We start from the raw sequence: 22,498 nt of genomic DNA, 5'->3' as shown, positions 1-22,498 counted from the left end.
ATCAAATGATTCAAATTATTCAAATGAATCAAATGAATCAAATGAATCAAATGAATCAAATGAATCTAATGAATCAAATGAATCAAATGAATCAAATGAATCAAATGAATCAAATGAATCAAATGAATCAAATGAATCAAATGAATCAAATGAATCAAATGAATCTAATGAATCTAATGAATCAAATGAATCAAATGAATCAAATGAATCAAATGAATCAAATGAATCAAATGAATCAAATGAATCAAATGAATCAAATGAATCAAATGAATCGAATGAATCAAATGAATCAAATGAATCAAATGAATCAAATGAATCAAATGAATTTAATGAATCTAATGAATCAAATGAATCAAATGAATCAAATGAATCAAATGAATCAAATGAATCAAATGAATCAAATGAATCAAATGAATCAAATGAATCAAATGAATCAAATGAATCAAATGAATCAAATAAATCAAATGAATCAAATGAATCAAATGAATCAAATGAATCAAATGAATCAAATGAATCAAATGAATCAAATGAATCAATGAATCACATGAATCAAATAAATCAAATGAATCAAATAAATCAAATGAATTAAATGAATCAAATTGATTTAATTCATCTAGTGAATGAATTAATACAATGAATCAAATTAATGAAATGGATCAAATGAATAAAAAGAATGGATTAACAAAATGAATAAAGTAAAAAATAAATGAAATGCATAAATAAAACAAACGAATCAAATAAACAAAATGAGCTGAAGTGATAAAATGAATAAAAAGAAGAAAATGAGCAGAATTTAATGCATTGATTAAGATGAAAAATTGAACAATGGTAAAAGGTTATAAATTAATATAAAGAAATAAATTGAATCAAATAAATTATTTGGATGGAATGATTAAAACTGAAAAAGTAGTCAGATTATTAAAATGAAAAAACTGAACAAAATGAATAAACTGGAAAAAATGAATAAAATGCATACAATGAAAACAATGAATAAATTAAGTTAAATGAATGATATGAGTAAAATGCACAAAAGAGTAAACTGATCAGAGTGAATCCAAAGAATGAAACGAATAAAATAAGTAAAATGAACGCAGATGAACAAAACGAATAAAAAGATGCGGAATGAAATAATTAATTAAAAATAAATGGTCATATATTTGAAGCTAAAAATATTTTTGAATAAAAAAAATGAATAAACCGGATTGTACGAATTTCAGAACCATTGCATCAGAAAGTTTTGAAATGTTTTTGAAAATCTCATCTTCTGAGAAAAGGCTAATAAATATGCAATGGACTTGCTAGAGCTTCCAACTTTTTCTGGTTTTATTCTTTTTGTTTTCATGCTTTTTTACTTGACGGCTTCGTTTTAAGATTATCTGGTTTTTCTACTTTATTGTTGGACCTTAATTAGTTTTCAGGAACCTGGAACGTTCAATTTGCTTTGGAATTCGAAGTTTACTTTTTGGTCACATATTCCCGAAAAAAAGATTTATGTACAGAATAGAATTTACAGATCCAGTATTTTAACGCGCAATTGAATATAGTAAAGTGAGACAAGGTCACATGTGCTTTCAAGTCCCTTGAACAGAGATCGACAGGGAGAATGCGATTCGTGAATGAGACAGGTAGATATTTCAAAGTTTTTATTTGCATTGAAGTAAATATTGTGAAATGTCTAGGTTATGTCGATAGTACAAAAGCCGTGCATTCAGTTGATTGCAGACTGCTTTCCATTCATCCTTATAGCTTTCATATTGTTTCGTTCAAAATTCTCGTGCAGGAAATATGGATCAAAAAGTCCTATGCAGACCAATACTGTGAAAAAGAAATGGTTCAAACTACTCAGTATATCCAGATATAGACGACGATAAGTTAGAAGACACATTGTAGTTGCATCCCCCATCGAGAGTGGGTACTTTGGGAGACTTCTTTTCCTGGATCTAATTTGTGGATATTTTTGGTCTTTGATCCGTTATTTTTCATGAAAGTTCGTACCAATACAACGAATGTGCAGCTGATACAACTCATGGTTCATTCGCCTGCGCCACGTTCCGTCTTCCATCTGCACGCCACCATAGATGGTACGCAAAACCTTTCGTTCGAAAACTCCAAGGGCGCGTTGGTCCTCCACGAGCATAGTCCAGGTCTCGTGGCCGTAGAGGACTACCGATCTAATCAGCGTCTTGTAGATAATCAACTTCGTGCGCCGGCGAATTTTGTTCGACCGGAGCGTCCTCCGGAGTCCAAAGTAGGCACGATTTCCCGCCAAGATCCGTCTCTGAATTTCTCAGCTGTTATCATTGTCGTCGGTTACCAGTGAACCCAAATACATGAATTCGTCGACCATCTCGATTTCCTCACCGTCAATCCGAACTCGGGTGGGAGGTTCACATTGTCGTCTTTAGAACCTCTTCCTCTCATGTATTTTGTCTTCGAAACGTTGGTGGCAAGTCCAATCCTTTCAGTCTTTGAACATATATTTCATTCAAAATTCAATAGAGATACGAATAGTTTAAATATTTCACGTGGAATGTCTCTTTTGAAAATTTTCATCGTCAAACTTTCATATTACCCAGTTAACCCAAATATTTTTTTCTGATATAGCCTTGAATTTCTTTAATTATAGTGTAGATACAGGCTTTGAATAGAATTGAATTAAAGTTGAGTTGATGTAGCAGCAGACAAGACATAGTTTTGTTTTCTCAAACCTTCGCAATAACAATTAATAAATATTTCAGATTGGCAGAAGATCTTATCACACAACTTAGAAATGGATACAGAAATAGTTAGATAGATGCGATAGAAGAGAGACAGAGAGAGAGCAAGAGAGAGAGAGAGAGAGAGAGAGAGAGAGAGAGAGAGAGAGAGAGAGAGAGAGAGAGAGAGAGAGAGAGAGAGAGAGAGGGAGGGAGAGAGAGATGGGGGGGCGTGTGAGGAATGGCAAATGATGGTTAATGCAGTGACATTATTTTTATAGGTATATTATTATGATATATTGATTTCTTACATTCTTATCATGAATAATGTAAGTAGTTATTTTTGCGCCATAACCAGTATAACCTAAATCTTGCAAAAGAGTTAAATTTTCGCTAGATTTTTGGGCTTCAAACATACAGTTGCTTTCGGTGACGCCACGAGTATAATTATATAAGAAATCTTTTATCTCACTACTAGGTGAATTACTTGTTGATCTGTGTATTGATATACAATCCAACATTTCTCTCATGATTGAACGCAATGCCTAATCCAAGGAATAAATACTAGAACTGACTGTTTCTATATCAACACATTATTTTGTCTTTGAAGTGAACTTATATATTGATTTTTGAAAAATAGTTAATTTATTATAAAGGTAATTCACAAAATGTTCTCAACATCGAATTCCTTGAATCACGTAGATGTGTTTTCATACCCCGATATTCAAAATCGGTTTAGTTTTGCCCCTAAAACACCAGTAAAGCAATACTCTGTATGAAACAATCTCATTTTTAGTTAGGGGAAATTGGTAAGCGTGGACTAAAAATACAAAATGGTCAATATCTCCGCTGCTCGTGCACGGATTTAGACAATCTATAGCTTGTTAGAAAGGTATTTTTTTCTATTTATATGCAGTTTGTGGGACGAGATTGTATTGTTTGAAAATTATTTGCAAAAAACCTGCTGTGTTTTGACAAAATCGCCCATATCTCAGAAAGTAAACAACATATCGAAAATCAAAAATAATAGTGTCAAATGGCAACGTTAGGCCTTTCATTTGAAACTAATTTCATTAAGATCGGTTCAGCCATTGCTGAGATAATTACATGACATTTTGTACGTACATACATACACACATACACACACACATACAGACATTGTCTCAATTTGTCGAGCTGAGTCGATTGGTATATGAGACTCGGCCCTCCGGGCCTCGGAAAAAGTTTTCAAAGTTTGAGCGAATCCTATACATTTCTTTTGTAAGAAATGTAAAAAGCCGTCAATTTAAACAAAAAAAGCAATTTTAACAAAATATTTATAGTAAAAGTTACACTCCATGTGCCCTAACCAAAAAAATATTGTTCATGAAAATCGGTGATTTTGTGGAAATTTCGAGACCCACTTGACGTGGTTTGACTTAATATTATACAAGATACTAAACATTTAAAGTTGACAGTTTCGAAATAATGTGGCCGTGACCGTACAAAATGGATTCGAACATTGATTTTACCTTTCGTCTGTTTAGAGGCTATTCATATAACTGAAAATACCAAATAAAAATGAATGCCCATAAAACCGGTCCTGATCTGCTAAAGACAAACGGAAAACTTCATTTTTCATCATTTTCCTTCTACTTTCCACACTGAGTTTTTGTTCCAATTCTACATATTCTCAAAAAATACATTTTTAGCAAATATTGAATTGTATGCAATTTTCGGTGAGCAAGTTTAGGTTTATAAACAACGAATCCCATATCCATATTTCGGAGCATCTCTTCAAAAAAGAGCTCATGATATTTCGACAACTATGGGACCTCGGCTAAGAGATAAGTTACAAGATGCAATTCCCACAATTTTTTGAAAGTTTATTGAATTAGTCAGCATTTTTTTTTCAATTCAACTAATTATGGTTTGGGCGGAATTTTACCCCTCCTGACTACGCCACTGCTATGCTTCCAGGAAACGAGTCGATCACAGATTTTCTTATGCTTGTAACGGCGCATTTGTGACAAACTCGTCCAGCGGCTCCTCAGTTGATATGCTGCTAAACGTCATACTAGCTTCGCCTATAACATCACTATCCCGAACACAATACCAATGGTAGCAACGTTAATTGGCATAACTGATTTTCTTTTTTTAAACTACTTTTAGGCTTTTCCCTCGCTTTTTTCTTGTATTTTGTGTAATTTTCTTGATATTCGTTCCAAATGTCCAATCCATTTGCAAATATTGCCTTAGCTCATTATTTGAAAAAGCAGCATGCGGAACAATTGTTGGTAATACAAACCCCAACGGTGAAAAGAAAAACGCCATTTTTCTTCTACAGCAAGAAACTTTCGCGCAAAAATTGCAAAAAATATATGGCGAGGATGCAAATGTTTAATGGCAATCTGCCAGAATATAGGGTCAGTTTTGGGCCAAAAAGAACCGATATCGGAACAACGTACGCACCAACAAGTTTGAACGTCATGTAAACACGCTTAGCTGTAAACATGCACTGTTTGATTCGAAAATTTGATGGAAAAACATTTTTTTCTGTGTAGGACTAACATTCAACCAACAAATCAAAGTCCAACCAACATCGACAAATGTCGGGTCAATGTCCGATCGGCGTCGGACCAACATTGCACGGAATATAGTAACAACAGAGCTGTCAAACGAATATGTTGAACTGCGACCGATTTACTGAATGTTTCTATCGGATACTATTGAAAACTAGATCCATTCCATTTTTTTAAAAAATGCTATATGTAGATAAACCGTTTACTGCTATACCTTTTTAAGCTTTCAGTTGTTAGGTTAAAGTTGTAAGAGAATATTAAACATTCTCAATTTTTTTAACTGCAAAATTTTGTTCGAAACTAAGATAGTTGAGTTTAATGACATGCTGCTTTGTCATAGGGTCAATAGTTTGAAAGTACATAATCAAATGATGATTGTGTCATCTACTGTTCGGTTGATTAACTCGTTATCAATGAAATGATAAAAGTAACAAAAAAATTGGTCTATTTTCCCAATATGTTTTAAATCACTGAATCCCATTCATTGCTTCATCCCCCAATTGATACAGTTTTTACCTCTTCTTTAAATTAAGGTTCGTGAATTGCACCAACATATGATAGATTACCTTCAACTCATTCCGGTGACTACTACACATACGTTACGAACATGACACATGAGAGGCTGTTTCGTTGTTAGAAATACCGGAAAATATAAGCGTTTAAATACGCGTGACCGAATACATTCATCGGAATCCAAATGAATAAGAAACGAACAATCCATGCTAGAAGTAAATACATGATCACACAATACCTTTGTGGATGATCGACTTCGCTTTCGAGACTTGATCTCACAACTATATTGATTCATGCATCTGATGGCAGCTGATTAGCAGTTGTGATTCAGTACCTATATTGTCGAACTTCTACCCACGTGTAGATAAACTCAGCTGGAAGCTGGAAATCACATCGACGATGATGAATAGTCTCAGTTGCATAATATAATATCTTGATTGTTGGTTGGACTTAAGTCTAGTGAAGCAAACCATATTGAAGTATTAAAGTAGTTTAATACTTTGCAATGTAATAGTCAGCCTGAATATTGTATTGTAACATGTGGTTTTCCAACCTTATTATTTACATGTATTTAATCCTGGAATGGTATCGACAGCCTGTTAGATCCAGTACAGTCGCGATCCGTAAATCGGATCAATCAGACAGTTGTAAGGGGGGTCGATATGAAATCAATCAAATGGACTCATATCGATTTGGAGAGTAAATACCTCTTCTCCTACGCAGCTGTCAGCCTTAACAAACCAAATAAACTACAACATTATAAGTCCTTTGTTTCAGTATCAGTCCAAAGTGTTAATTCTAACTTATTTAGACCTAATAAAAGGATAAGAGTTTATTGAATGTTTTGCCGTTGCAAACGAAGGTTTCGTGTTTAAGACAAGGATTGACCCGGAGTGTATTAGCCAAACTTTAGTTGCGGATTCGCAATGTTTAGCCAGGATTGGCTGGCATCCAATAAGTGATTTGATTAGACTCCGGGAAACTCCTATGGCTCATAAATTTCTCATGAATCGAACCATTGCCGATTCATCAGAAATTTTTCTGTAACGGCAATGTTGTGTTACAGTAAGATGTGTAATTTAAATGTTAAATGGGAGGAATAAAAGATTAGTGTGTACTGCAAGAGGTGCCCATTTGACGGCCCACTTGAAAGCCAAAGATCGTAGTACAATTTGCTTAAAACAAATCCCCGGAAGAACGGGTTACAGAAAATAATAAGTAGTCTGAAAAGAGAATTGACCGAGTACGGTCGGTGGCTGTTTTTCTACCCGGTGGAGAAAGAAATAAAGGAAAAAACCATGAGTGTGCGGACGGGTCGAAGTCCACCTTGTAAAAGGAGAAATTTTGGCGGTTTTTTCTAGTTGAGTCGGTGTGAAAGTTCACCGAAGTGGAGTCAACAGCGCTGTCCGGAAGACAGCAGGACCCTGGGAGGATTGCGTTTTGTGTTTGCCGAAATAGGAGTTGTGCTCGCGACGTCTCCGTGGAGAAAAAAAAATGCTTTGCATCAAAGCGTATAATAACGGGACAGCCAACTTATGGTTGTCAACGGAGTTTCCTGGAGCCCCGCTTGAGCACGTTGAGGTGTGTCGGGTCGCAGACCGAATTCCGGCATTAGCAACACAGAAAAAAGTTTGGAAAGCGAGAAATTGGCGTTCGGAGTGGAAATAAATCTAAAATCTTGCCCGAAAAGAGGCGGATCGTTGCCATCCTCGTTGCAGTGCTCGTTCGTAAACGCGATCGCCCTTTTTCGCCTCATTCGCACAGGTGGAAAACTGTGTTTGATCCTGAAGCATCTTGGAGGCGGCGAGCTGTTCACGCATTTGGGAACGTGAAGGAATCTTCCTGGAGGACACCACTAACACTGGAGAATTTGCACGATATTGACACAATCCATCGAGATCTGAAACCGGAGAATGTGCTACTGGAGGGTTCAGTCGACTGCGGCAACACACACATACACACACAATGAGCTACACCCCACAAACGCCAAAAGTAGTGGCCGCGAAGTGCTTGGTGGAGGAGCTCCACAAGTTTGTAGACACGAAAAACAATGTCCATAAGGACATTAAGAAGAAGGTCATCAGAATCCGGAAGGCGCTACTGTCTGCCGTGGAAGAGTATGACACGGCAACGCGGAGGGCGGATGCAGCTGAGCGAGCGTTGGCGTCGGCTACTATTCTCCTAGCCCCTCCGAAACAGGGTAAGGAGAGGCAGATTGGAGTGGAGAACACGCCAGTTCTCATAACTCCAAAGAGAACAAGACACTCGAGGACGCTGTTGCTGCCGATAGAAAGGACGCCACCCGACAGGGTGAAAGCTGGAGCAAAAAGGGGAGCAGAAGAGGAAATCAGAACGCTCGGCTCGTCAGAAGGCGCCTAAGGAGAAGCCGTGCTCGTCAAAGCCAATTACGAGACGACGTATGCAGCGCTGCTCAAAAAGATTAGAGAGGACCCGGAGCTGAAAGATTTGGGGGAAAACGTGGTAAGAGTTAGGCGTACCCAAAAAGTTGAGATGCTCCTCGAGCTGAAGAAGAATACTACGACTAGTAGCTCGACCTTGCAGGAGACTATCACTAAATCAATGAGTGAAAAGGCAGAAGTTAAAGCCTTAAGCCCGGAGATGGTACTTGTGTGCAAGGACCTTCATGAAATCACGACGGAAGATGAGCTGAGGATTGCAATGAAGCAGCAGTGTAACCTGGGCGAGGTGTATGTGACGATCCGGTTAAGGAAGGGATACGAAGGAACGATGATTCGTTTACCGGTAACCGCTGCAGACAAGGCACTGGAGGCAGGTAAAGTTACAGTTGGATGGAGAGACGCCCCACGAGTAAATAAACAAGCGGAGAAATGCTTCAAATGTTTAGGCTTTGGACACTTAGCAGGGGCTTGCAAAGGCTCGAACAGATCCGGGATGTGCTGGAAATGCGGAGAGACGGGCAATCTTGCGAGAGACTGCACGCAGAGGCCGAAGTGCTTGCTTTGCACCCTAGCGGATCGAAACGATCATCAGGGTGGCTTTAAATTCCCTGTCTACAAGAAAGCGACTGCTGGCCAATGGTAATAGAGATGACCCAGATAAACCTGAAGTACTGTGACACCTCACAGCAACTGTTGTGGCAGTCTACGACAGAAACTATGTGCGATGTCGCTTTGATCGCAGAGCCTTATCAAGTCCCCCCTGATAACGGTAACTGGGTGGCGGATAGATCAGGAAACGCTGTGATACAAGTTATGGGCAGATTCCCCATCCAAGAAGTGGTAGAACACTCATATGAGGGTTTCGTGATAGCCAAGATCAACGGCGTCTTCGTGTGTAGCTGTTACGCACCTCCAAAGTGGAAATTAAAGCAGTTCAGCCTAATGCTGAAGCAGTTAATCGAGCAGTTGATCGGTCGGAATCCGGTAGTCATTGGTGGTGACTTCAATGCCTGGGCTGTGGAATGGGGCAGTAGAGTAACCAACACAAGAGGGTCATCGACGTCACATTCTGTAGTCCTTCATTGGCGGCGAACATGGATTGGAGAGTATGCGAAACATATACGCATAGTGACCACCAGGCGATTCGCTACCGTATCGGTCAACGGAACCCCGCGGCAGTGCGAAAAATGATGACCGGCGAACGAAAGTGGAAGACGAAAGCCTTCAACAAAGACATTAAACATTAAACGAATCATGTCGCAATATGGAGAAGTAGAATCTATTACGAATGACACCTGGAGAAATTTTTTCACCGGCATTCCCAACGGTGTTCGTATTGGGAGAATACGAGTGACTAAACCAATACCTTCTTACATGACTATCGAATGCAAATCACCGAAGGATGGCGTGACCTATAAGCAAACAACGCTAATCACATATCCCGGGCAGATCCCAACATGCCAATTCTGTAACCATACAGCCCACTACGGAAAAACATGGGCCGAAGCAACTAGTCAAAACTCATCTACTACAGCCAACTCTAACAAGCAGCCACCAACACCTTCAGATAAACCAAAAACAACGATCCAATTAACCAATAATGCAGGTTCAACGACCACGACAACCTCTCCCACACCAACAACTAGCATCGCCAATAAAGAAGCAAATACCGATGAAGACGGATTTACAACAGCGACCCGTAAGAACAAGAAACAAATAAGAACTTCTGATCGTGAACAAGAAAGCAGTACCGATGATGACATGGACGGGAACGATAACGCGTGAGAACAAAATTAAAAGACCCACGGCTCAGTTGTGCTAACGCATTGAGCCGTTTCAAATAAATCTTTAGATTAAAAAAAATCAATTTCTGGTCGCGTCGAGATTTTACGCAACGCCACTAAGACTTTATAAGTGTTTTTGTATCCGGAGTGTAAACTAACCTATAGAACCGCCGCGGAGGTTTGTTTTGTCATGTGTAAAGTGAAAATTCTCCCACAAATTGCTGCGTAGTACGCGTTTATTCGCCGGAAAGTGTTCAAAAGGACCATCGGACAGTCGGTCATCATACGCCGGGGGAAATGGATTCACAAAGCGATTTCCGAAGGTTTTTTTTATCCCCGCAGAAGCAGCGTCAGTTGAAAATACAAGTGGGACGAGAGAATATAGCTCCGCATTCGCCGCTCCTCACTTCCGTACAAATGCTGTTGCAGCGGCTGAGAGAGTGAGAAGAGCTATTGAGAAATCGAGATGGACGAACAAACTGAAAAGTGCGTATGCATAGTAGATGCTGGAAACTGGATTGTCGCGGTTTGTATAGTTTTCTCTGTCTTTCTCGCTCTTGTGGGGTATCCATGGACTTTCCAGCTTCCAGCTGCGTTGGTATTGTGCCATTCTGACGTTAACTTGGTAGGCAAACCAACCGCTTCTGGGATTAAAAAGAGGGCGATAGAATTGAAATGCGAGATCTCAGTGTGCGTATTTTAAACGCCAGATATCTTAATTGGTTTGACCGGTTTGACAAAACACGGTATATACGTGCCAAACTGGTGGGTGCTCTGCAGGGGTGAGGGACACTGACGGAGCGGTGCAGCTTGAGATAGTTCTGATCTGGTCTTCTGTATCTGCTGTTGCTGTTGTTGATAAACTGCGCTGTACTTGCAAAGGTCGGAAAGAGAAAGGATTGTTCGGGCTGTTTGGTGCGTGAGAAAGAAGCTGGAGATTTTAAGGATATCTGGAGAAAGTTTGGAATGGGACGAAAAATGGATAAGCAAGCATCAGTCACTCGCGTAAGTAGGAGATGAGGAAGGAAATAAAAAACTGGTATATTTTTCTACAGACATATTCTAATTTATATATATATATATATATATATATATATATATATATATATATATATATATATATATATATATATATATATATATATATATATATATATATATATATATATATATATATATATATATATATATATATATATATATATATATATATATATATATATATATATATATATATATATATATATATATATATATACATATATATATATATATATATATATATATATATATATATATATATATATATATATATATATATATATATATATATATATACAAAAATCAAATAAATACAATAAAGTCTTATTGTAATTTTATAATCAATTTGATACAAACATTACAGTAAGGCGGGGCTTGTTGATGGAACAATGTCTGACGCTGTATACGAAATGGGTCATCGGAAAGTCAATTGAGCTAACACCTACCTAAATCCTTGAACCTAGTTATTTGCATGGATATGTTTAAATACATACAAAAAGCTTTAGGAGGATGGTTAACACACATACACACATTTTCCCGCGTCTCAGGGTTTTCTTGAAAATTTGTTTACTGCTCTAAAAAACCATACATACATACTCACATACATACACACAGACATTTCCTCGAAGAACTGAATCGAATGGGATATGACTCTCGGCCCTCCAGGCTTCTGTTGGAAAATCGACTTTTGGAGTGATTGCATAGCCTTTCTTTACATGAGAAAGGCAAAAATATATTAGTTTATGTGTTTCTAGAAGAATTTCTGAGCAATATGTGCAAACGTAACAAAAAATTTATCGTGAAACGGCTGAACTGTAAGTATTTAAAATCTAACCACTTTTAGTTACATACTATTTTTGCTAAATTTGTTAAATGCACTCATATCGAAAACAAAGACGTAGTCCTACGTAAAAAATATGTCTACAAATTGGTTGACAAGATTCCATTCCATAGCTCAGTGACTTTTACTAGGTCTGGATTGGCCCTGTTTATGAATTTATTACATACTTAGAAATATGATTGAAGATTTATAAACATTTTTCTGACCGATGGGGGCAAACAATTCCGTTTAGTACAATGAAATTTTATAACTTGCAAAAACTCTACATACTGTTCATTCCGAAATCTTTAAATGGGCCCATAGGGTTACTGTGTCCTAATTCATCTTAGCACCTCTATTCATCTCACCAATTTAAACATATTAGATAGAGCAGTGTCTGCTATCTCTATTCAACGCATTAGCTTAAATGGTATAATGAATAAGGGTGCATTGTACTTGACTTTTCTCTTCGCTCAAACGGCATTTTACATCTACATTTTCCAAGCCAGATTTTTTATGTTACTGCTTCTTAGGAATGAAACAAAGCTGTTGGCATCTATACAAGCGCAATCCGACCACTGTAAGCCTAGTTATCGTCTAAATCATGTGACATCATGACTAATGAAATGAATAAGGGCGCGTCTACTCTATATTGAATAGATTAGTAACGACAAAAATGTGTGAATTGTGGGTACAGTGAAACATTTTGGTAGATTATTCATCATAATTTGAGCAACCGAAAACACAAGTTGCAAGGACAGAACATGCTTCATAAAACCCGGTTCAAATATATTAGAATATAAAAACCGGATATAAACTTCAAGCAAATATAAATTTGTATTTGCTTCAAGCATTAAAATCGGTCTGGGACTTTCCTTTGGAAGAGTCGTATAAAAAACCTTCAGCATAAAGACCGGAAAAAAATATATCCGATTCTTACAAAGTAATTGTTTTAGCCGAATTTTAATCTTGAACATCACGATATACGGATGCTCCTGCGAACGATTTATTTATTTTTAACCGGTTTTTATACTGGATGTTCATCCTTGCCGAGTTTTATGGGTGAATTTCTTAAAGCGATTCTTATACTGAAGGATCTCTGTCCGATTTTTATGCTTGAAGTTTATTGCGGATTTTTATATTCTAGAATATTTGAAACGGGTTATACGAAGCATATTCCGCCCCTGCGACTTTTATTTTCGGTCGCTCATTTGGTCGGTGTTAAGTCAGACCGAACTAAGTGACAAAATATTGATTTCGAGAAAAACGAGTTTAAAGTTTGAATCGCAGCATCCTTTACATTATGATTGGAAATTAGTTTTTGCCATAATTCTTGTTTATTGTTACATATTTCAAATCTGGCAAACGTCGAATGTAGCTGACGATATGCTTTATCCAGTGCTTTCATTATCTCATTTTTTGATGTTGTGCGACTTAGTCCGGTCTAACTTAACACCGACCATTTGTACATTGGATAATATTGTTGTATTACTTCAAAACCGCGATTTCCATAACATTTCCACTGACTTACCTTTTAGGAACCTCAACAGTATCCGCCATCCCTTTATTTCTCCGCAATAAGTTCATATTGAAACTGAAATATTTTTTCCACCGACTCTCCTCCTCGTCTTCGTAGTTGTAGGTGAAAAAACTACCACCCCCACTGGTGAGGAAATTATTCGTCCTTCGCTGACGAACTTTCATCCGCGATCCAAAGAAAAATAACCGATCTCGTGCTGCTCGCCGCCTACTGAGTTCGTTGAGGTTATTTTCACTTTTGCTAAAACTTGACCGAGCAACCGACGCAGCCGGACCAGACTGCCCCCGGCTGCTAATGAACAAGTTCTGAAAGCTACCGCTGAGTTTACTATACAAACTTGAACGATTTGAGGGTGCGGCATTGGAGCACGCTTGAAATGCCAAGTTCGATCCAAAATTCGATCGATTTTTTCTAGCTTCCATTGCAGTTGCTCGTCCCAATGTATGCAAATTATCTGCGTTACTGCGAAATAGGATTGAGTTGGAATCGATCGCACTAGTTGATGCAAGATTATGTTGCTGATAGTAATCATTTTGGACAGCCTGATACGCATTGACGTATTGGAAATAGTTCAGATCGATGGTTGTGTCGAGGGATTCTCCTCCGTAAATGGGTAAACTGCGCCTGTTGGTGTCAGGATCCACCGTTGATTCCGACGGCCATTGCTGAAAATGAGAAACATATAATTTTAAGTGCTATACAAGCCGAGATATTTATGTGTTCATAAATTTGATTATTTATTAACCTATTTATTTTATTATTTATTCATTTAATTACACTAGTTTACAAAATAAAAATAAAAATCTGAACTTCAATATTCGAACACCATTTCTGGTGTAAATTTGTGTGCTGAATCCGAAAATGAGGTGCAAAAAATTTACAGTAAACAGCTTTCGAGTTACAGTGAAAAAATGAATTTTACCTTTAAAATTAAAATTACGTTTAGTAAAAACTAAATATCTTCGGTTGTAGTGCATCGATATGAAATATTATTATGTTAAATTAAAGGCAATTGAATGCACTTTCGATAAATAGAACATTTTTAATTAAGTGCGGCTACTGGTTCTGACATTATTTATAAATCTATTGAACTTTTTCTTAATTTTTCGTCATTTTTTGAAGAAAAAAAAGCGTGTGGTCAATATTTTCAGCAAGATAAAGCAATTCTAAAAATTATATTTTCATGGGAAATTAAAGCCTGCTAATAACCAATGAAAATAAGCACTTGTTAGTTTGAATCCGACGAAAATTACGAAAGTTATTGAATTTTTTGTAAAATGGCAATTTTTGAGTTTCTCTTATTCAACTTATTGAACCGTCTCGATTCCAATTTTCTCTAGGACTTGTTTAAAAATATATGAGGGACTCTCTGTCACAATTCTGTTAAATAAGTAAATGGAAGAATTTTGAGAGAATTTAATTTGAGCTCGTTTATCCAATGGATTAAAGACTTCTAACAATAACAATTATTTCAGGCTCAGTGGAATAATGGCATAAAAAATTTGGCATTAAAAAATACGCATAATATTTACATGTATCATACAGAATCGTATATGAACAAAATACATTGTAAACTGCACGCTCCACAATGCCTTTATACACACATCGGAAGCTTATCACAGTGCAAAATGCTAAATTCGAGCGCTAGCTTCACGAGTGATGACTTATCCACCTATTTCGTCACGTTTTGTTCTACTAACAATTTATTTTACGTTATTAAAACCTCCAGAAGTTTATAATTTGAATTTATATTGGATTCACATTGGCTTCTACGATGTACCGATTTTACTGTACTGGTTCACAAAACTTTAACATACTACAATATATTATCTAAGTGCAATTACAAAATATTCTACGTTCTTCAAATCATTCTTACGTTCAGATTTGGAGATTTTAAACCTTGTCTTGTTCGATGTCCTACACAATTTCAAAACACGAACTGCTAGATGTTCTAGGAAGGAACACAAAATAAAAGTTTTACAAATTATTAATTTATAATTCTTGACGAATGTAGTAGCACATATTTCTACGGATTCGCATTTTACCATTGTACAAAACCCAGTTGAGCAGCTAACGTTTCAAAATACGAATTTTATAACGTGTGCGGGTTTGGTTTACAACGAATATTTTGTATCATAAGAGTGTTATTTTTTGTAATACACTTGTAAATATTACACGCAGTATTGCATACCAATCATTCGATGACTTATAATTTCATTGAGCCTAAAATTATTGTTATCAGGAGTCTTTAATCATTTAGATAAACGGGTTCGAATATTACCCCACATTAAATTATTTCAAAATTGTTTCATTTACTTGTTTAACAGAATTCTGACAGAAAGTCCCTCATATATTATTAAAGAAGCCCTAGAAAAAATTGGAATCGAGACGGTTCAATAAGTTGATCTAGAGAAACACAAAAATTGCCATTTTACAAAAAAATGAATAACTTTCGCAATGTTTATCGGATTCAAACTAACAAGTGCTTATTTTCATTGGTTATTAGCAGGCTTTAATCTCCCATGAAAATATAATTTTTAGAATTGCTATATCTTGCTGAAAATATTGACCACACGCTCATTTTTCTTCAAAAAATAACGAAAAATTAAAAAAAAGTTCAATAGATTCGTAAATAACGTCAGAACCAGTAGTCGGACTAAATCAAAATGTTCTAACGATCGAAAGTGCATTCAATTACCTTTAATTCAGCATAATAATATTTAATATCTATGCAGTACAACCGAAGATTTTACTAAACGTACTTTTAATTTTAAAGGTAAAATTCATTTTTACACTGTAACTCGAAAACTGTTCTACTCTAAATTTTCGGATTCAGCACACGATTTTACATGGAAAATGACCACTAGCTTATTTAGTTCAGAAATGCTGTAAACTAGTGTTATCTATTACCGGGGGACAGGCATAGCGTAGTTGGTAAATCGATTGCCTTGTTGTATTATTGTTAAATTACTAACTGATAATTTTTTTAATGGAGGCAAAATGCCTGTGAGTGAAATTTGATGATGAAATAAATTCTAGCATTAATTTAGATGACTCATTCAAAAAACTCATAGAAGCTCCATTCCAAATATGTAACAAAATGTAATACTTCAAATGAAATAAATGAACCAGCATATTCAATTACCTGAAAGTATACTATACCAAAGATGTTTTAATTGACATCAGAGTTAAAAATATTCAAATTCATTGAGTGAAAATTGAACATATTCAGCCGCATTCATTTTCAATATTCAGTTACGCAACTGGAAACGTCAAACGAACAAACCGCCCATTCATCCATGCAGATTTTCATTCGTCTACGATTATTTCACGAAGCGGCCGTGCAGCAACGAATCAAACGCATCAAAGTAGGCCCTGGCACAATGTAAGCGATGATAATTGTTGTTTCATATTCTTTACCGGCATTTGAAAACATTTTCCTATATAACTGTGTAATGAATTTATTGTACGATATTCAACTGAATGAATAACATGGACATTTGAATGAATATTTTTTTCTATTCACCGCGAGTCGCATCAGGTTCATTTTCAGCCGTCAAAATAGAGCTTCGATTATTTTTAACTCTGATTGACATCAAAGTCCCTATTACTAAGTGCCTACATCTCTTAAAGCACCAAATATTGGTACTGAGTACTACTACATAAGCAAGGGTAGAAAGAAAGTTCCGTATTGGTTCAGAATCTTGAATACCCATTAGACCGGCAACAATTCTGACTTTTTTTTCGGAACACTGCTAATTCGAATGGTAATTAGTCATGATAATCATATGCAAAATATGAGCTTTTTCCGACAGCTCTAGTTCACTCACATGAGGTATCAAGTTTCTATAATAATATATGTGGAAACTCGGAAATAAAAACTTAAATTCCAATAAAAAAAATTTCACACTAACTCTGCGAACCTCTCAACTTACGGTCGCGTAGTTCATTTAATAACGAATAGCTTTGTTGAAGATCACATATTGATTGGAGGTTCCTCTAAAAAGATATTTAACTTTGAAGACCAACCAATTTTTCTGAAATTTCTTATTCTAAGCATGTGCGAAAAGAGAGGGAACGCACAACTTTATATGAGAATATCTTTCTACTGCAAAATCGGATCAATTTGCAGTCTTCGTCAATGTTGATCCTTACACCTTAAGCTATATATCTGCAGATTTTGGGGTGCGCAAGATGATACTGGCATTTTGTGCTGAATTTATTGTTTCAATTGCATATTTTTCATATATTTTTACATACAAACTTGAAAACTCTTGTGAGTGAATTAGAGTTTTCAAAAAAAGCTCATGTTTGACAAGTGATATGTGAAGCCAATTACCGTTTGATTTAATAGTGTTACGAAAAAAGCCAAAGTTGTTACATTGCCGGTCTAATATCCACATTGTGTGAGGCTTACACATTATTTTTCTCTCGTAGGGTTCGGGAAATTCCAGGATTGATCGATGCTGTTTGAAACTTGTTTTGAGTATCATCGCATTAGAATTTCACATTATGCAATTTCAGACAAACTTTGAAAGAACAAAAAATACGCCGCAATATGTATGAGATGTATTTACATAGGGTGAAGAGCCTATTTTCACCATACTAAGAAGGGCGCCTCACTGATTCATTAATTACTCGGCCTACAAACAATGGAATGCGTACAAATTAGCATCAACAGCTTTGCTTCGTTGTTAAGTACTACTATAATAACATACATGCGCTGAAAGCAGTGAAATTCTCGTGTTTGAGCGCAACGAAAACACGAATCGAGTGCCCCTATTGTTGCGCTACCATTTGATTCAATGCGTTAAACAAAGATGGCAGACACTGCTCCAACCAACGGCTTCAAATGGGTAGGGTGATAATAGAAACATAGCGATAATGGGCTCATCACCCTATATGTTTCTTGAATTCTTCTTACAGCTGCTGACCGCGATCAGATTGTATTATTCTTCAAGGTTCTACTCCAATTCACTGGTTCAGCTATGACCTAGCAACAACAGGAATCCGATGATGTCAGGTCCATGGATTGCATCGTAACTGCATTTCTCTCAATTTCTTGTTTTGAAAAGATCAGTATGGACACCGGAGCCACTACCTCTACATAAGGTTGTACATAACACTATGAGCGTTGATCAGCTTCTTATCTGATTAGTGCTAGCATAGATATTGATAATATTAACGGGAATGAGTTGTTCACCGTGCATTATACAGTCCCTGCAACTTGCACCTGAGATTCATGAAGTTTGAATATTTGTTCAACCGTTCCCAGAAGCAGTTCTTTGTTACTATATTTACCCGCCAAGAAACCATGTACGTCACGTTCTGGTCTTTCCATCTGTCAACTGTTAAAAAAATAGTTTATTTATCGCCGAATAAAAATATTCATTTTAGTTTTGTTAGTTTTATAAAAAAAAAAGAAAATCAAAACAAAGAAAAAAGAAGAAGAAGAGCATCAAAAAGGAGCACGACGATCGGCCGATTTTCTATAGTTCGACATCGGGCTCACGTCGGTCCGATTATGTAGATACGTTTGACATTTTCGAAGGTTGATGCGGTTTATGCAAATGGTGCAAATTTGCACGATATAAACCCGATATCCTGCTCTGATCGGCTTAGTCGGCCCGAATTGATTTCTGACAGCTCGTTTACAACCACAGATGAAAAATCAAACCAAAGAAGTTTGGTTTGTTTTCCTCTCAAAATACCTAGCTTCAACCGGTTTTTGCAGAGCAATTTTTTTTTTGTTTTCCTCACGAAATAATTCGGCAGCATTTCTTTTTAACGGGAGTAGAAAGGTCAATAGACTGCCTAAGAATGAACAATGTTTGCAAACAATTGATCATCTATCATCTACTCGATTTTTTCATCAAATGCAATCGGTGCTCCAATTTTTTTTACTAAGTTAAATGCAACAACCGATTCTGTAACGGTTGAGTCTGAATCGATGATTGCATTTGACGTGGAAATTACTCCAAAATCGTTCAGATTTCCGATTCAAAGGAAGAACCTGGTTGCTTCGAATCTTTTCGATTTCGTGAACATTATATCGATATCAGTAAAGTATCGTGCTTGTAGTAACGATACTAGGGTTGCCACCCCTCCGGGTTTGACCCGAAGCCTCCGGTTTTAGGGAGCGATTTCCCGGCCTCCGGATTTACATCAATTTCTCCGGGTTTGGTTGAAAAATTGTTAATTTCAACTTTTTTGAATTTAATTGATTCTTTTCTAAATATTTAAAAATTGTAAGTATGGTGAATATTCTATTTTTCTGGTTCAGACGGGTCCACCAAATATTTATGATTTCGTCGCGAAACAACGAAAATGAAAAACAATTCAAATTTTTTACAGTTTAAGGAAAATAATATTTCGCTATACGTTACAATTAAAATTTTGCGTACACTGAGTCGCTCAAAAGTTATTTTCCTGCAATTTTACGAAATCACTTCGTTGTTGGTGGTGCCTATCTGCAGCTGCGTGAAGGGATGGCGGGTTTGTTCTAATCTGAATGGCTAGGTCAACATAAAACGAGTGCTTCCGGTGTTGTTGCTGCTCTTGCACCGACCCCCAACTGTTGGCTATGGAGGTAGTTTTGCCCCTTTGTTGGAACGTCTGGTGACGAATTACTGAGACCACAAAGTACTTCTCCTTCTTCTGTTAGTTGTGGATCAGAGCAATGCTCTTTCGACTTATCCTTCGCAGCGAGGATGGCTAGTGCTTTTGCATTCTTTGCGCTTAGCCGGACAAGAGAAACTGTACACTAATAAAACCGACAAAACCGTTAACAAACTTGAGAAATTTACAGCTTTATTTTGACGATATAGACGAGATCACTCTATACGGTGATTGTGAGGTAGTTTTGATAATTTTCCAATCAACCAGGATTAAATTTCATGACAAATTACAGAAGGAATGAAAAAGTATATACACTTAGGTTTTTTACGTGATAGAACAAAATCCATAGTGAATATTTTTTGGAACGTGTGTCCTGTCGCCACGTGTACAAATAGCTTAAAGTCTAAAATGTCGTGCAATCGCTTTGATTCCACTTTTTGTTTGCTTTGGTTTTAAGTCCTCCACCCTCAGGTCAGTAAAAATCTCCGGGTCAACGCCTCTCCCGAGCTGGCAACCCTAAACGATACCAAAAATTCGAGCATCGGACACAGAAGTATCGATTCCGTATTTGTATCGAAAATATCGCAACGTCCCTAAGTGCAAGCATTTGAGTGATAGTACAATTTGGTTTGAAATGCCCCCCACCCCCTCTCTAATAAAATGAACATATGCACAACACTCTACATCCGCAACATTTACCTTGAAATGTTCCGGTGGCATCGTTAACCTCTTATTGAATGGAGTGTATATTTTGCGTTTGAATGGCCTTCGCGCATGGTTGTTTATGCCAAGCACTAGGTAGGCCTGCTGTTCAAGATCGGTCGGTTGATCATTGTTTGCTTCTTTTTTCTCTTCGTCTTCGTTTTCTTCCTTGGGTACCATAAACGGGCTCACACGACCAATTTTCCGTTGGACGTTTTTCTTGGAAAATGATCTATTTTCTGGTTTTGATTCCACACAATTCAACATTGGAGTCGAACCGGCCTGACTTTCCGCACGCAGTTGAACATCACAACGCACAGTTCTATTTTTATTCATTTTCCACATTTCACTATCATTTGCGATTGAAATCAAATTATTTTTTCTAAATAGTCGCGGTTCACTTGAAACATAACTGCCGCTATGGTTTTTCACCACTAGATTTCCACAACTTGTCAAACGGTCAACGTTGCTCTGATCGATGCTTCTACGCCGAGCGTCGTACATGGGAGACCGAAGGGGAGTACTGCTCGGAACTGGAGCTCCCAATTCATAATAGAGGTAACAACAGTTGCATCCACTATGCACGAAACGATGATTTCCATTAATTATGTCTGCTCGCTCGTTAATGAATTCGATTGTTCTTCCTTGTTGAGTCGTATGGTATGGTCTGGAATGAATTAAGAGAAACATACCGCTTTGAAAAAATGATGTAATAATGAAACACACCGTAAGGAATTTCACACTTACGAAGAATAAGCTTACTACTTTTCAAAATCAACAAAATTGTTTCGTTAATTATTTAGTTGCCATAAACTGTATCAACGCTTGCAATAAAATTTAAGGTGTTGAAATTTTCTGAAATCTGGGTGTTTGAACGTATTCGTCGGAAAGAAATCTTTAAAAAAATTGAGCATTTGTATCTAGTGACATTCCACGAAATTCCAAGTGTACAGCACTAACCAAACACTGTTTGAACAAATGATTTTTTGATAATTTGTGTCCAAATAACGAATAGTTCTTTCCCACATGGTTGAACCAGTCAAGTATCAAATATTTCAAAATGTTTAAAAAGCCACACATTCATATGGAAACTTTTAACCAAAAATAGATAAAAGCGGCGTTCACTCGCGAGTCTATCAAAGTAAACTGTTGGAAATATGCCCCACAGAGTGTGAGCGGGAATGAATTCACATGGAACGAGTCTACCTAAAGCTATGAACTTCCGCCCTTCAGGCTGTTATCGGTCATTTGGTTCGAGCTAAAGGACAACTTGTGCGGAATATTCTGATACTTTTGCAAGCAAACTAGAAAACGTCACGTAGAGAATAGTAACTGAATATTCTGCACATGGCAAAAACGGGTCTGAAGGGTCTAATAGCATGCTCCGCCACAAAGACGTTAGGAATAATTTGAAAAGTTTCCATGTTGTTACAACCTCTTTCAGCAATCCATGGTTAGGCAGACTTTTTAAACCAGGTTATGTTGCTCCTTCGGTGATAGAACCTTCTATTTAAACCGTAACGATGCACTTGAAGGATTTGGTTTTCTTTTTGTGTAGGGGAAAGTGGTCGGTTGCCGGCTCTGGTCGGTTGTCGGCACCCCTATGTAACTTTTAACCGAAAGCAGATATCGTCATACTGACAAATTTTATTTGTATGTTATATTAGCACGTTAATTTTGTGCCGATAGCTGAGGCAAAAAGTTATTATGTTCTGTTGTACAACCAAAATATTTTTTGAACAAGTTAACTGTTGTGTCCAACAAAAAACACCTTTAACAGGCCAACGTGGGTACCCGGGTACC

The 22,498-nt window shown here is 36.9% G+C and overlaps 1 protein-coding gene and 1 long non-coding RNA gene across 7 annotated transcripts in view; one reads left to right on the top strand and one right to left on the bottom strand.

The window, feature by feature from the left end:
* LOC131677943 (uncharacterized) overlaps positions 1–22,498 on the top strand; it is a 76,107-nt gene that overhangs the window by 10,459 nt on the left and 43,150 nt on the right. The window lies entirely within an intron of this gene.
* LOC131677940 (protein unc-13 homolog 4B) overlaps positions 1–22,498 on the bottom strand; it is a 170,914-nt gene that overhangs the window by 134,299 nt on the left and 14,117 nt on the right. The window contains exons 2-3 of one of the 2 annotated variants that reach the window (XM_058958037.1): positions 20,693–21,362; positions 13,367–14,040 (exon numbers count right to left, since the gene is read on the bottom strand). In XM_058958037.1, the coding sequence (XP_058814020.1) occupies positions 13,367–14,040; positions 20,693–21,362 (1,344 nt within the window). Of the gene's footprint in view, positions 1–13,366; positions 14,041–16,520; positions 16,706–20,692; positions 21,363–22,498 lie in introns of those variants that run through there. The other variant, XM_058958038.1, reaches the window with a different exon arrangement.

This window comes from Topomyia yanbarensis, chromosome 1, assembly GCF_030247195.1.
Source record: "Topomyia yanbarensis strain Yona2022 chromosome 1, ASM3024719v1, whole genome shotgun sequence".
Taxonomy (NCBI): domain Eukaryota; kingdom Metazoa; phylum Arthropoda; class Insecta; order Diptera; family Culicidae; genus Topomyia; species Topomyia yanbarensis.
This window is presented reverse-complemented; position numbering and strand designations above follow the sequence as displayed.